Here is a 12620-nt window from a genome sequence, read left to right on the forward strand (position 1 = left end):
CAAAGTAATGAAACGAAGTAAATCAAAAGGTTTATTCACATATTTCTATCAAATATTCAATTGTGCACAAGAATAAAATATTCCAAATACATAGTTCATACAGATTATTCACCATATGTAATTAATTATTATATACTCATACCTAGTCGTTTTACTCGCACAGGCAACATAATAATGAGGATGATGAACTATTTCAATCAAAACTCTAGTAGGTAACAATCAATATGTCATATGGTGATCAATATTTCTAATTATTTCATATTTACTCAAAAAAAAAAAATGCGTCAGAGCGTTAATTCCGACAGAAGATTTTCTGATTCAGAACCACAAGATGAAGCCTACCATATTTTCATTAACAATGTCGACAGCTTCAATGGAAAATATATATTATCCGTATGTATTTTCTTGATCAAATCAAGGGATAATGATGATACTCAATCTTATCATTTTAGAGTGTATACAAACAGGGTTTCGAGGAAGTAGCATTTTCGGAAAAACGAGATGGTGAGGATAATCTTTCTGAGGAAAATATAGAAGTTTCTTCTGAAAAAAGCGAACCTTTAGAATTAGAAAAAAATGATAGTGAAATGAATCAATCGTTGACTCTCGACCAGATTATCAACGCAAAGGCTCAAGGTACATATCTACATGAAATGACTCTTATCAGAAGAATGTTTGTGCAGTGATATTACTACCTAAAATTCAAAGTTTTACATTACATCTATGCTGTTTCACTCAGTCCTCTATATATGTATATGGTTTATCCAGGTTTAGACCTTAGAAAGGAACCGTTAAGAAAGGTACTGAGTACTTAGTAGCGCGTGCCAGCATTGAATAAGGGTGCGTCAATTCCAAACGTTACTCCATCGGAGAAGAAGCTATGTTGCTCTAACGTGGTCAAAGGAGACCGAAACCAAGGTCAGCATCTGCTTCTCTTCGGTAGAGCGTACTCCATTTGGTGGCCGTGACGATGGCAAGTCAGGGCTACCAGGCAAACAGTTTCTTTGAAGAAATATGCAAAATCTTCAACGTTTCTATTTTTAACTCAAGGAACCAGAAGCTTTCACAAATTTCTTTCAGGCCCTCGCGTAGAATCGAAATATAAAATATTTGGTTCAATGATGTCAGCTGCGAAACCAAAACCAGAAGAACTATTCGAATTAACAGCAGAAAGTAATGAACAGTTCAAAAATATTCTCACAAGGTGTTCTTGTGTAATTTATGACATAAGCCTGGACGACGCTCAAATTAGCAAGGCTCTAACAGCATTGTCAAGTATGTAATTGTTTACTAACATCTATTTGATTCCGAAATACACCAATATCAGTGGTGTTCCTCAGTTTTAGAACAAGACATTGAAAGAAAGAAATGTTCTGCTTCGAAGCAATGTTCCCAACCAGTTTTATTCATTCTTATATCAACATGCATGACGTGGGCTCTAACCACTAGGATGGACCCTGTGAGTGTGATTTGATTCCTCAAACCATCTGAACCAAATAAACTGCGCCCCACAAAAGTTAAGGATGTTCAGAAATTTTGAGACTGTTTCAAAAGTTACCATTTTATTTCACCAATTCTTAGAATATGAGAGTTCTAAATGCACTTTTCTCTATAAGTTTAATATAGATTCAGGAGGAAATCCATTTTTCTCTATCTAAGGGAATACCATGAATTTCCAGAGCTACATCGACACACGATGGGCTCCATAATTGTCCAAAAATAAGAAATTTGGCCCAATAACGGAATGAAACAACGAAATAATATTGAATGTATTTAGATCTCTCGTCTCGAAGAAATGTTTCAAGCGAAACCAAATACCAGAAACGTTCAAAAGCCTGTGTTACAAGATTCGACAAGTACTCAAAGGCTCTCTAAGGGTAGACACGATCAGAAGCCGATCTTGTGCAGGCCTAGATCTTGATTTCTCATAAATGAACATTTTTGAACTTCTCTAACTTTTGCGGAGCAGTTTATGTCACTCATAAAATGAGTATTGCAGACAGATCCAGATCCTATACCGTTTGTTGAGGCAGATTATCGTAGGAGGAAACCACATCCCAATTTTAAGGAACATTACGATTGTGAAAGGGATGTTATGAAGAGAGGGAGGAAGGTGAAATGAATCATTAATGTTACATGGGGCAGTCGTAAGATTATATCTTGAAATTTCCAAATCAGAAGTTACTGATAGGCAATTTTCAATTTTCTATAATGGTTATTATGTAAAAGCACTCCAATTTCTTTATTTTTCAAATCATGTCCGTTACCGTAAAAAATGTCAATTGTAAAATGTTCAAATCTGTCTAACGTTCTAAAAAGAAACACAAAAATCTCAAATTGTTAACGCTTTTAGTTCAAAGGGAAATTGCAGACCATTGTTGTATGTTCTGGTATAACTTATGGATTTGAGGAGAATATGTTGGCGTTCCTGTTCAAGAGAGCATGGAGCAACGATCAGTACTTACCGATTTTTGAAACTGGAAGCAATTTCGTGCCCCTAATTCATGTTGCTGACTTAGCGCAGTGTGTAAAGAAAAAATGTTGAGCAGATCACAATTTAGTCGTAGATAATTCAAGTATTTTTTTAGGGTTATATGTAAGTTGATCGATATGGCTTCATTCATGAATCATTACATTTTGGCAGTTGAACAAACTCCAACATCTCTGAAGTATATTGTTAAATATATAAGTAGAGAACTAGGATCTGGAAGAATTGATTATGTGGTGGCCGAAGAAGCCTACTTATATCCAGAAATAGATGTAAGAATTGATGGAGTGTTTTAATGAATTTTGAAGATCAATATTAAATCCAATATACAGGGTGTGAATGAATTGTTGCGAAAATCTAAGGGGTGATTCCATGTCAAAAAATAGTGATTTTTATATATTATATATGGAATTTTTTTTCGAATAACAGACCCTGCTCCAATACAGCTTTCCTAAAGTCAGCACACCTGAGAAGCAATTTTTAACTTTTTTCTTAGAGACCATAATAAACTAACAGAAATAAAGTTGAGCAAACATTTCTATAGGAGCGACAAGGCAATCAAAACAACTTTTGATGGTGTTCCCTGTATAAATTGCTTTTCAGAGCCACCTTTAGTGAGCTGTACCCAAGCAGGGAAATAAATACGTGAAAGACCAAGGAATCACCCCTTAAATTTTTTCGCAACTATTCACACGGAAGTAAAATTTTCAAAATTTGATCAAAAAACGTTTAGATAATGGGATTTTTCGTTGACCTCAGTGCATTATTACGCGAATGGCCTTCTTTGAAGGCGATGCAACAAATTTGGACGAAAAATACATATATTTCGTGTGTCTTTGGCCAATTTTTGACCCAGTAGTAACGATTTTACTGTCAGACCATCAAATACTTTAATTTGTAGCATGCCACTTTCGACTCTCTAACCGCAAATATTGTGATGGAACCGGAGTACATAATCACATCCCTAGGAATCACTTGGAGGAGTGAAATGAACTTTGTCGAGAATATTGAAGAAATTGTGCAGGAGTTCAAGACCCGCCGTGACTTAGAACCATTGAAAATCGTCGTCCTAGGACCCCCATGCTCGGGAAAAACGAAATTAGCTCAGCTGCTTTGCGACCATTACAACCTTCATTATATATCCGTTAAGGCTATATTGGATCCTAATGCAATGAAAACTTTGAAGGTAAATGAAAAATATTTCGCTGAATATCAATAGCTTACACTGATGCTCCATAAAAGTTAAGCAAGATCGGAAATTTTGTGACCGTTTCAAAAGTTACCTTTTCTCAATTGTCCACCAAATGTTTGAATATGTTTTTTTTTTGCTCCTCGTTTGATAACTTACTCAGCAAGTTTCAGGCAAGTAATTCGTTTGCGTTTCTAGTTTCTACGATCTACTACAATCAATTTTGATTCACAATCGGAAAATTTTTTTGTGAATAATGCCTTGACGTAAACTTATACAGGGTGTCTGTAAACAAATGCGAAGGACTTAGGGAGATGATTCCTCGATAAAAATCAGCAGGGGTAGTTCCTATAAATTTTTTTCGAAATCGACCTCCCTTCCAAGATACAGCCTCTGGAAGGCGATGACAAGTTGACAGTTTTTAGTTTTTTTTACGGGTTCTAAAAAACACTGAGTCATAAAACTATACATAATATGAAGCATTAAGTAGATGTTACTCACACAATTTTTTTAGATCTCATAACTTTATTATAAGGGGTTGAAAATAACAACCCCTTATTATTTTTCTTCAAAATTGTTTTCGTGGGGTAGATTTTCGAAAAATAAAAATCTATTATGGTTTCCATTCAATTCTGGAGAAAAAAAGTCTCTTGCAAAATTTCGCTACAGTCGATACTTTTCTCTAAATAAATCAAAACAAGCAGTTCTGATCACTGTTCATTCCATTTCATCGTATGAGTGTTCCATAGAATGACTACCTCCCGCTAAAATACATGCATCAACTCTCTGCCTCGTAGACCTTCCGTATACTGCTTGTAAGTTTTTATTTATTCCGGGAAAAGTATCGACTGTACCGAAATTTGCAAGAGACTTTTTTTCTCCAGAATTGAATGGGAAACCATAAAGAGAATTTTATTTATCGAAAATCTATCCCACGAAAACAATTTTTGACAAAAAATCATAAGGGGTTGTTATGTTCAACCCCTACTAATAAAGTTATGAGATCTAAAAAAATTGTGTGAGTTACATCTCTTTAGTCCTTCATATTATATATAGTTTTATGACTCAGTGTTTTTTAGAACCCGTAAAAAAAATTAAAAACTGTCAACTCGCCATCGCTTTCCAAAGGCTGTATTTTGGAAGGGAGGTCGATTTCGAAAAAAATTTATAGAAACCTCTGCTTATTTTCATCGAGGAATCATCTCTTTAAGTCCTTCGCATTTGTTTACAGCTGTATATAAAGAAGAGAAAAAACTGTTCGGAATCCTTTGTCTACTGACCACGGATTCACACACGCCGATAGTTACAGGTGACAAAGAGCACCTTTCGAAAAGGGAAATACAAAGGATATTGGGATTTTCTCTCCCCCTACAATCCGTGAAACACGAGCACAACATTTTTGTGTTCCCGCTTTTTCCCCAGACCTCTGCAATTTTGCACAGGCCAATTTTTTATCGACGACATTCAAATCAATTTCATTTCGGCAATATTGACGGCTAAATATCGAACTCATATATTTTTTCCAGGTGAAAAATTCCTTTCAAGCCACCCATTCTACTTGTAAAACCAGATCGAGAACGACGTTTAAAGAATGCGACAGACCTGATTTGGATATGGAAGAAATAGAAGGATTGCTGAATGAAGAGGACGCGAAAGATTTGTTGGAGTTCGATGTTCAGGATTCCGAGGAAGAGAATTATCAGAAGATGGCAGTGGAAGAGTATAACAAGTTCATACCGAAGGATTTTCACGAAATCCCTACGAGGTTATCGGAAGAGCACGTGGCGATGCTGGTTCGTAACGAAATGCTCAAGAATCAAAGCCAGAATTTGGGTTTTGTGGTGGACGGCTGTCCAAAATCATTCAGACAAGTGAGCGTTATGATATAAGATACCTTCTTGACGAATTTCCATCGGAAAAACGAAGCAGAACCTAAATATATGGCTGGACTATCAATGGTTCACTTACGAGTCCATCTGATTAGTTGCTTCACTTGAAAAAATTGTTGTATCGTGCGATTTTGGGTGAAAAAGTGTACAAAATTGCGACTATCGATTGAAATTTATTCTGGGAGGATTCTGCATCTCTTCATAAACTTTTTAGGGTTTTCACTTCCAATCTCTGAAACAAAATCAATTAAAAATGAAATCAACGATTTGCTCCTGCGTAAATTCTTGCACTAATTTGTCAGGAGCAAATTAACTAGAAAAAATTCTTGCCTGACAATGAACTCAAAATAAATATCGTTGAAATTATAATTCTGTAACGTTTCGGAGTCTATATCAGACTCCTTCATCAGACGAAAAATCTATTTTTTAGAAAATCTTCTGAGTTGTGGTTTTTGTTTGACAAATTAGTGCAAGAATTTACGCAGGAGCAAATCGTTGATTTCATTTTTAATTGATTTTGTTTCAGAGATTGGGAGTGAAAACCCTAAAAAGTTTATGAAAAAATTGCGACTGTTTATTGAAAGTGCTTGTGTTACCCTATTACATACCATTTTCAGAACGTTTGTTGAAGGGTTCGATAAGAAGATTATGATGATCATTGTGAAAAAAATTATGAATAATTTAGGAGAATTTTTTTGATGAGATTTTGAACTAGTATTCTATTTTTTTACACTTGGTCCTAAGACTCTTAAGTATTTTTCGTCAGTAGGTATCGTAATAAGTCATTTCATAAAATCGTTTAAGTAACTAAATAATGGGAAAAATTCGGCAATCCTAAAGTTTCCGTTTTCATTCACAGCTAAAAATCGAACGGGCCAATATTCTAAACGAAACATATGGTTGAGTCTGTCATCACGAGATGAGTTTTTTCCATTTGTTTTGAGATCAGTCTGATAACAAATGATCTATGGTCGTTTTAGGATCTATTTCAGTAATCTTTTTCAATTCATTTTAACTCTGTCATTTTGTACAGATGATTTTTGGCGAAACGCTTTATCCATCCTCTTTTGGAATATTCACCGCTATACTGTACTGACGAGGGACAATAATGATCCCGAAACCGGTCTACAGTTGCCGACTTCTCTGGGATTTCCTACGCCCGTTCATGACAAGCTCGCATTATTGTTTAATAAAATGAAATTGTGATTCCAGGCTTCATGGATGTATTATAAGAAAGAAAGTAATAGATATTCATTGAACTCTGACGATACATCTGCTGCATACACTTCTAAACATGATAAGAGGTTAATCCCAAATTATGTCATCGATTTGGATGCTACAAACAGTTTTCTACTTGATAGAATCAGTAGAATTCCTGAAGAAGTCATACAAGTGAGAAATTAATATGCTCCGTCTTCCATTACACGAAGAATAAACCCAAGCTACATGACAATATTCAAAATATTTTTCAAAATATACAGAGTGAGTCTTTGTCTTGTACATATATTTCAACAGATGATTCTAGAGATAAAATGAACACTTTTTACCTCTACTATTTTTTCCAATCCGGCCTAGATCAAAAGATATAGACATTTTGAGTTAATTTGAATTTAAACTATCACTCCTGGAAAAAAAATTTCCTTCATAATAATATGCTGAATCTGTGAATATTTTAAACAGAGCTGCAAAAATGGCTGAAAAAGTGAAATTTTTTCGAATTTCACAGATAATTTTATTTTTGAATATCAATATACTCGAAAACGGCGCATCATACCAGAAAATATGAAGAATGTGTTTATTTTAAAAAGTGGTCAAATATTCATTTCTGCATGATTGTTCAACTTACTTTTAAGAGTTGCTTTCTTTGAATTGCTGGTATTTTTTATGGTATGTAATGGTCGTAATGAAGACACTGATATGAATGAGAATTATATTTTTTATGGATTTTCAAGCTGAGCCGAATTGTAAAAAATGGTTCAGGGAAAAAGTGTTTCTTTTGACCTCCGGAATCTTCTATTAAAATATATGTAAAAGTCAAAGTCTTACATACATACATCAGTCTCATCAGAGTGAGTAAAAAAATTAGTTTTTCATAAATTTTGAGGTCAAACTGCCTACACAACACCCATAAGATTTACACTCCTAAAGTGATGAGAGATTCAGAATTTAGTCCTCTTTCTGTTGATTACTCTGAATCTTTGCTATTCAGACACAAACTTGTTATTTTCAGAACACTCACTACAATGAGAGAGATATGATACGTCGCCTCATGACTTACAGGAGGCAAAACGAAGAAGAATTAGGTCCTCTAGCATATTTTCACGAGTGCGAAACAGAAATAGTAGAGATAGACGTATCAGAATTTCCGTCAGAAGATATGAATTGCATTTTCTTCATATGTACAGAAATAATTGGGATACCCCGAGGATTTGGGTCTTCCACTGCAGACATGATGCAATTCGAGGTGGTCAATGAGTTTCAGGAGAAACTGCGAAAGGAGAAGGAGGAACTGCAGAAACAAGTAGGAATTTGATCTATAATGTTTTAGCTGAGTCCATGTTCAATATTCCATAGGAATTTTCGTCAGTTTTCGAGAACACTTGAGTGGTTGTTAAGGTTGAAATAAAATAATTACATAATTGAATTGGGAGATCAGTCAAAAAAAATTTCAACAGATAAATTGTTCGAATGGTTGAAAGCAATCTCAAAATCCTTAGTTCCATATCCTCAGTTATTTCTTCTTGTTTGGAATCCTTTCCTTACAAGTTTTTTTTATTTTCAGAAGCAGGTGCGAACTGAGAAAGAAGAATTAGAAAAAAACATGAAAAAATTACTGGAAAAGTATCATCACGAAAATGTGAAATTGGAAAGGATTTTGGTTTCCAGAATTGAAAAATATAGAATTTTCCTATCGGAAAAAATACTGTCTGTATTATTCCAGGCTGTAATGGCAGCTGTTGAAAATAAACCGAGTAATCCTTTAGATTTTTTCGCGGAGTATTTATTCAAAAATAATCCAACTGGACAGATGTACAATCCTCGATATTCAAGAAATGGGGAAACACTTATCGACACCGCTATTTTGTGATACATTTTTATAATATTTTTACTAGAATTCAAGAATAAAAGAATTGCATTCGGCGTAATCATATTTAATTCGTGTATATGGAGAATATTCTAAATATGTAGATTCATTCCCGGTAACGGGATACAGCAATGAATGAATGAATGAAATATGACATATGGTTTGAAATAAAATGAAAGATTCCAAGACCTTATTCCAAAAAAAAGGTATTATATTCGGAGTTGTGTAAATTCCAAAAAAAGGATTTCTCTGAATCTTGCAGAGATATGATTGAGAGAAAATAAAACACCACCTGAGCATTCAACTCATGAACTGGAGGTTCTCCATATAATTGAGTTCAGTATATTAAATAATAAATCAAAAATTACACAATTTTTTCGATACATAGAGGACATAGTCCATGTAAAACGGGTTATGCCTAACCTTACCCTATTCTGATAAATAAATAAGCAAAAAAAATATATATATATACATAATCAGAAAAATTCGAGGCTGACTTGTCTCATGCTTTATTTCGTAGTATGTTGTACGGAATAACATAGCTTCATTTTTGTCATATCACTTAATTGATTGAGTTAATATCCATTTTAGGTAATGATATACACATATCTTCGAATAATTTTTTTTCCAACTGTATTTTCAGGTACATCCCTAAACATTATAGTTGAATGTATGCAACCAGTTCAATAATCTATCGCAAAATGAACATTAATCGCATTATAACCGATACACTGCAATTGATAAGATTTATATAATTAGAACGCATCAAACCTAATAACTTTCAACAATTGCTATATATCTTCAAGTTTGTAAAGCGGTTGTAATTTCCTCGTGAATAGTAACTAATTCTTGTATGCGCGATGCTAGTTGTTCGTTGAGGGTTTGAAGCACTTGCTTTTGAGATTCATGAGCTCCTAATGCTACATCGAGTTCTGTTTGTGCTAATTTGGCGGTTAAGAGAAGTTCTTGGTGTTCCTTTTGTAACATCTGTAAAGATAAATTACCATATAAAAAATTCAGAACTTTCTTCATTATTTGAAATAATTAAGTATCATCTTTCGTTAAAATTTTGTACCTTGCCCAAATGTGTTGACAGACAGAACTGAAGATTGTGGGGATATGCGAAACAATAAACAAATGGAAAAAATTACTTAAGGGAGCATCAACTGTCTTGTTTGCAGATCTGAACTTGAGTCATTAATTTTCCAGGTCCGCAGATAAGAAAAAAAAACAAAAAAAATACAAATTTTTTTTGTCGATGGTGTTCTCGAGATGACTCGAAAACTGCCGAAGCTAAATAAAATGAAAGTTCGAACCAAAAACAAGATAGCTTCAATTTCTTTTCTTCGAATCGGCTGTACGACCATTATTCTTCAAATTATAATATTGCACATAAAAGTTGAATGACCATTCGCACAAAAGAATTTACAAACAATACTCACATGGTATTCATTCGATTTCTGTGAAGAATTATGTTGTCTTATCTCATTATTTTTACAGTCCAGTTCGTTTTCCAGCTGCTCAACTCTCATTCTCAAGGAATGTATTTCTTTCCTTAGCTCATCCGCAATATCACCTCCTCCTAAAAAAATTTATGGCAGTCAAATGAAGGTAAAAAGTAAGACGGAAAATAAAGCAAGGTGGAATTTGTGAACTCACCTTGACTATTTTCAAGATCCGCTTGATATTTAGACCGCATTCGCATATTTTCTTCCTTGAGACTAGCCAGCTGTCTTTTCCACTCGTCGACATTAGCTGTGCTTTCTTGAAGGGCGCTCGTTAGACGTGCATTATTGCTTTTCAATGTTGCTAATTCGACTTCCCATTTTTTTGCGTTGGCCGAACTGCAACATCACGAAACACAATTATAAATTTCAACAGAGGGTAAATAACTGAATCAAATGGGGGAGTCATGCAACAGAACATTGTTAAATACAAGCTTTTCATCATCATCATAATAATAAAAGGATATGGTTTAAGCCTTAAATATACTTTTGCCCACTTATACAACCCCCAAATACCCGAAAATTGAGTTAGAAAAAGTTGAAGCGCAAGTGTAATCTTTGGGACGAAGCACAAGTATCACCTGTGGGACGAAGCACAATTGTCGCCTATGGGACGAAGCACGATTGTCACCTGTGGGACGAAGCATAAGTGTCACCTGTGGGACGAAGCACAAGTGTCACCTGTGGGACGAAGCACAAGTGTCACCTGTGGGACGAAGCACAAGTGTCACCTGTGGGACGAAGCACAAGTGTCACCTGTGGGACGAGGCACAAGTGTCACCTGTGGGACGAAACACAAGTGTCACCTGTGGGACGAAACACAAGTGTCACCTGTGGGACGAAACACAAGTGTCACCTGTGGGACGAAACACAAGTGTCACCTGTGGGACGAAACACAAGTGTCCCCTGTGGGACGAAACACAAGTGTCACCTGTGGGACGAAACACAAGTGTCACCTGTGGGACGAAACACAAGTGTCACCTGTGGGACGAAACACAAGTGTCACCTGTGGGACGAAACACAAGTGTCACCTGTGGGGGCGATCTATGATCAGATAAAATTTACATCACTTACAGAGCGGGATGTTTTACATTGATGGGAATCATAAGGAGGCGCTAGTTTTTTACCATCGGAGTGATGGCAGATTATTTTTACGCACGACTGCCTATCACGTGAAGATTCTCTCTTTCAAAGTTAAGATCTATTTACTGGGGCGTCAGATCGCCCCATTCATACATCTCCGCATTGCTTTTCGTTCTATTAGAAAAAAAGAAGGAAAAGGCTATTTCTCAGCCCAGGAAAGAGCTACACGTACCGTTTTTTCTAAACTGATTCTATACATATTTTAAAAAAATCTATTTTTCTTGTCCCACCTCTTTCAGAATAGGTTGTCTCTGAACAAGCCTTATCGTCTTCATAAAAAGAAATTGATGTCAATCGCTATAAAAAAAAAAAATGCAAAAAAATTCAAACTATGCACTATGCCAGCGCTTTTGATTCGGATATAACCAATGGAAAACAATGTATTCCAGGAGAAAAAAAATGATTACAACAAATACATAACGAGTCCAGAGAAATTGTGATTATTGTGTAAATACATGGAACGTAAGATGATCGCAGATACATAATTTAACGCATGATGAATCGGAATAAGCAATCGATAATTATGTAACGAAATACAATGAGTATGTTGAAGGAAGAGCACATTAATAGAGCGAACTAAGGTTTTGTGCTCAGCTGATTGTACCATTTCGTTAGAATCAATTTTCGGAGAGGTATACAGGGTCTATCTTCAACCGGTCCATTTGTTCAACCCTAGAAGTAAATGAGAACTGTGTTTTGCTATTTTTTGTTACGTTATAATCGAAAACCTGATCTAACGTACAGGGTGGGCAAAATTGGTGATACCTGAACTACAACTTTTCAACCCAACGAGATAGAGAAAAATGAATGTACCATTCATGTCGTCTTTTTTCGAGAAACTAATAATGCCATCAACTGCATTCCTCTATCTTCTTTTGTTTTTGAGTTATAGGCCAAAATTTAAATTTGGGCGATTTCAACTTTGGTCATTACCTCCGTTTCTGTATGTGCTAGAAACACACTTTTTTGATAGCAATCCAGTGGTGTACTATGATGGTTTATTTGCTGAGCTATAACATAAAGTTGTGTATTTTCTTATGAAAACTGTCGTTTAAAATGACTTAGAAAGAATCGCCATTTTTTTACCGTTTCAGAAATATATTATACATCACCCTCAGTCTTTCTAAGTCATTTTAAGCTGCTGTTTTCATAAGAAAAAACACATCTTTATGTTGAACATGTTTATGTTCAACATCTTAGCTTAAACAGAAACGCAGATAATGACCAAAGTTGAAATTTTAATTTTGACCTATAACTCGAGAACAAAAGAAGATAGAGTAATGCAATTGACGGCATTATTAGGACGACCGTAATGTGCCAT

At 35.1% G+C, this 12620-nt stretch overlaps 2 protein-coding genes across 4 annotated transcripts in view; one reads left to right on the top strand and one right to left on the bottom strand.

The window, feature by feature from the left end:
• Nucleotides 1–44: 44 nt before the first annotated feature.
• LOC123308432 (adenylate kinase 7-like) lies at nt 45–8705 on the top strand. 2 transcript variants are annotated; one of them, XM_044891073.1, is made up of 12 exons: nt 47–393; nt 453–636; nt 1081–1275; nt 1341–1459; nt 2000–2113; nt 2354–2523; nt 2589–2760; nt 3390–3674; nt 5204–5548; nt 6779–6958; nt 7797–8087; nt 8349–8705. In XM_044891073.1, the coding sequence occupies exons 1-12, from the start codon at nt 232–234 to the stop codon at nt 8652–8654; spliced, it is 2523 nt and encodes an 840-aa protein (XP_044747008.1). In that variant the 5' UTR covers nt 47–231; the 3' UTR covers nt 8655–8705. The 2 variants fall into 2 exon arrangements, with proteins under 2 accessions (XP_044747009.1, XP_044747008.1); XM_044891074.1 differs by lacking the exon at nt 6779–6958 and having other exon boundaries at nt 45–393.
• Nucleotides 8706–8944: 239 nt separating this feature from the next.
• The window catches only part of LOC123306330 (homer protein homolog 2), a 28891-nt gene continuing 25215 nt past the window's right edge, over nt 8945–12620 (bottom strand). For both annotated transcript variants that reach the window (XM_044888294.1, XM_044888293.1), the window contains 3 exons: nt 10311–10495; nt 10094–10233; nt 8945–9638 (listed from right to left, as the gene is read on the bottom strand). In XM_044888294.1, the coding sequence (XP_044744229.1) occupies nt 9453–9638; nt 10094–10233; nt 10311–10495 (511 nt within the window). In that variant the 3' untranslated portion in view covers nt 8945–9452. The remainder of the gene's footprint in view (nt 9639–10093; nt 10234–10310; nt 10496–12620) is intronic.

Source organism: Coccinella septempunctata, chromosome 2, assembly GCF_907165205.1.
Source record: "Coccinella septempunctata chromosome 2, icCocSept1.1, whole genome shotgun sequence".
In the NCBI taxonomy this organism is placed as follows: Eukaryota; Metazoa; Arthropoda; class Insecta; order Coleoptera; family Coccinellidae; genus Coccinella; species Coccinella septempunctata.

Bases quoted from the DNA above. Each gene is read 5' to 3' on its own strand.
- LOC123308432 (XM_044891073.1), top strand. From the start codon at position 232: ATGGTGATCAATATTTCTAATTATTTCATATTTACTCAAAAAAAAAAA. The intron at 1,276-1,340 runs GTATGTAATTGT...GGTGTTCCTCAG, and splicing joins GGCTCTAACAGCATTGTCAA to TTTTAGAACAAGACATTGAA. The intron at 6,959-7,796 runs GTGAGAAATTAA...TGTTATTTTCAG, and splicing joins TTCCTGAAGAAGTCATACAA to AACACTCACTACAATGAGAG.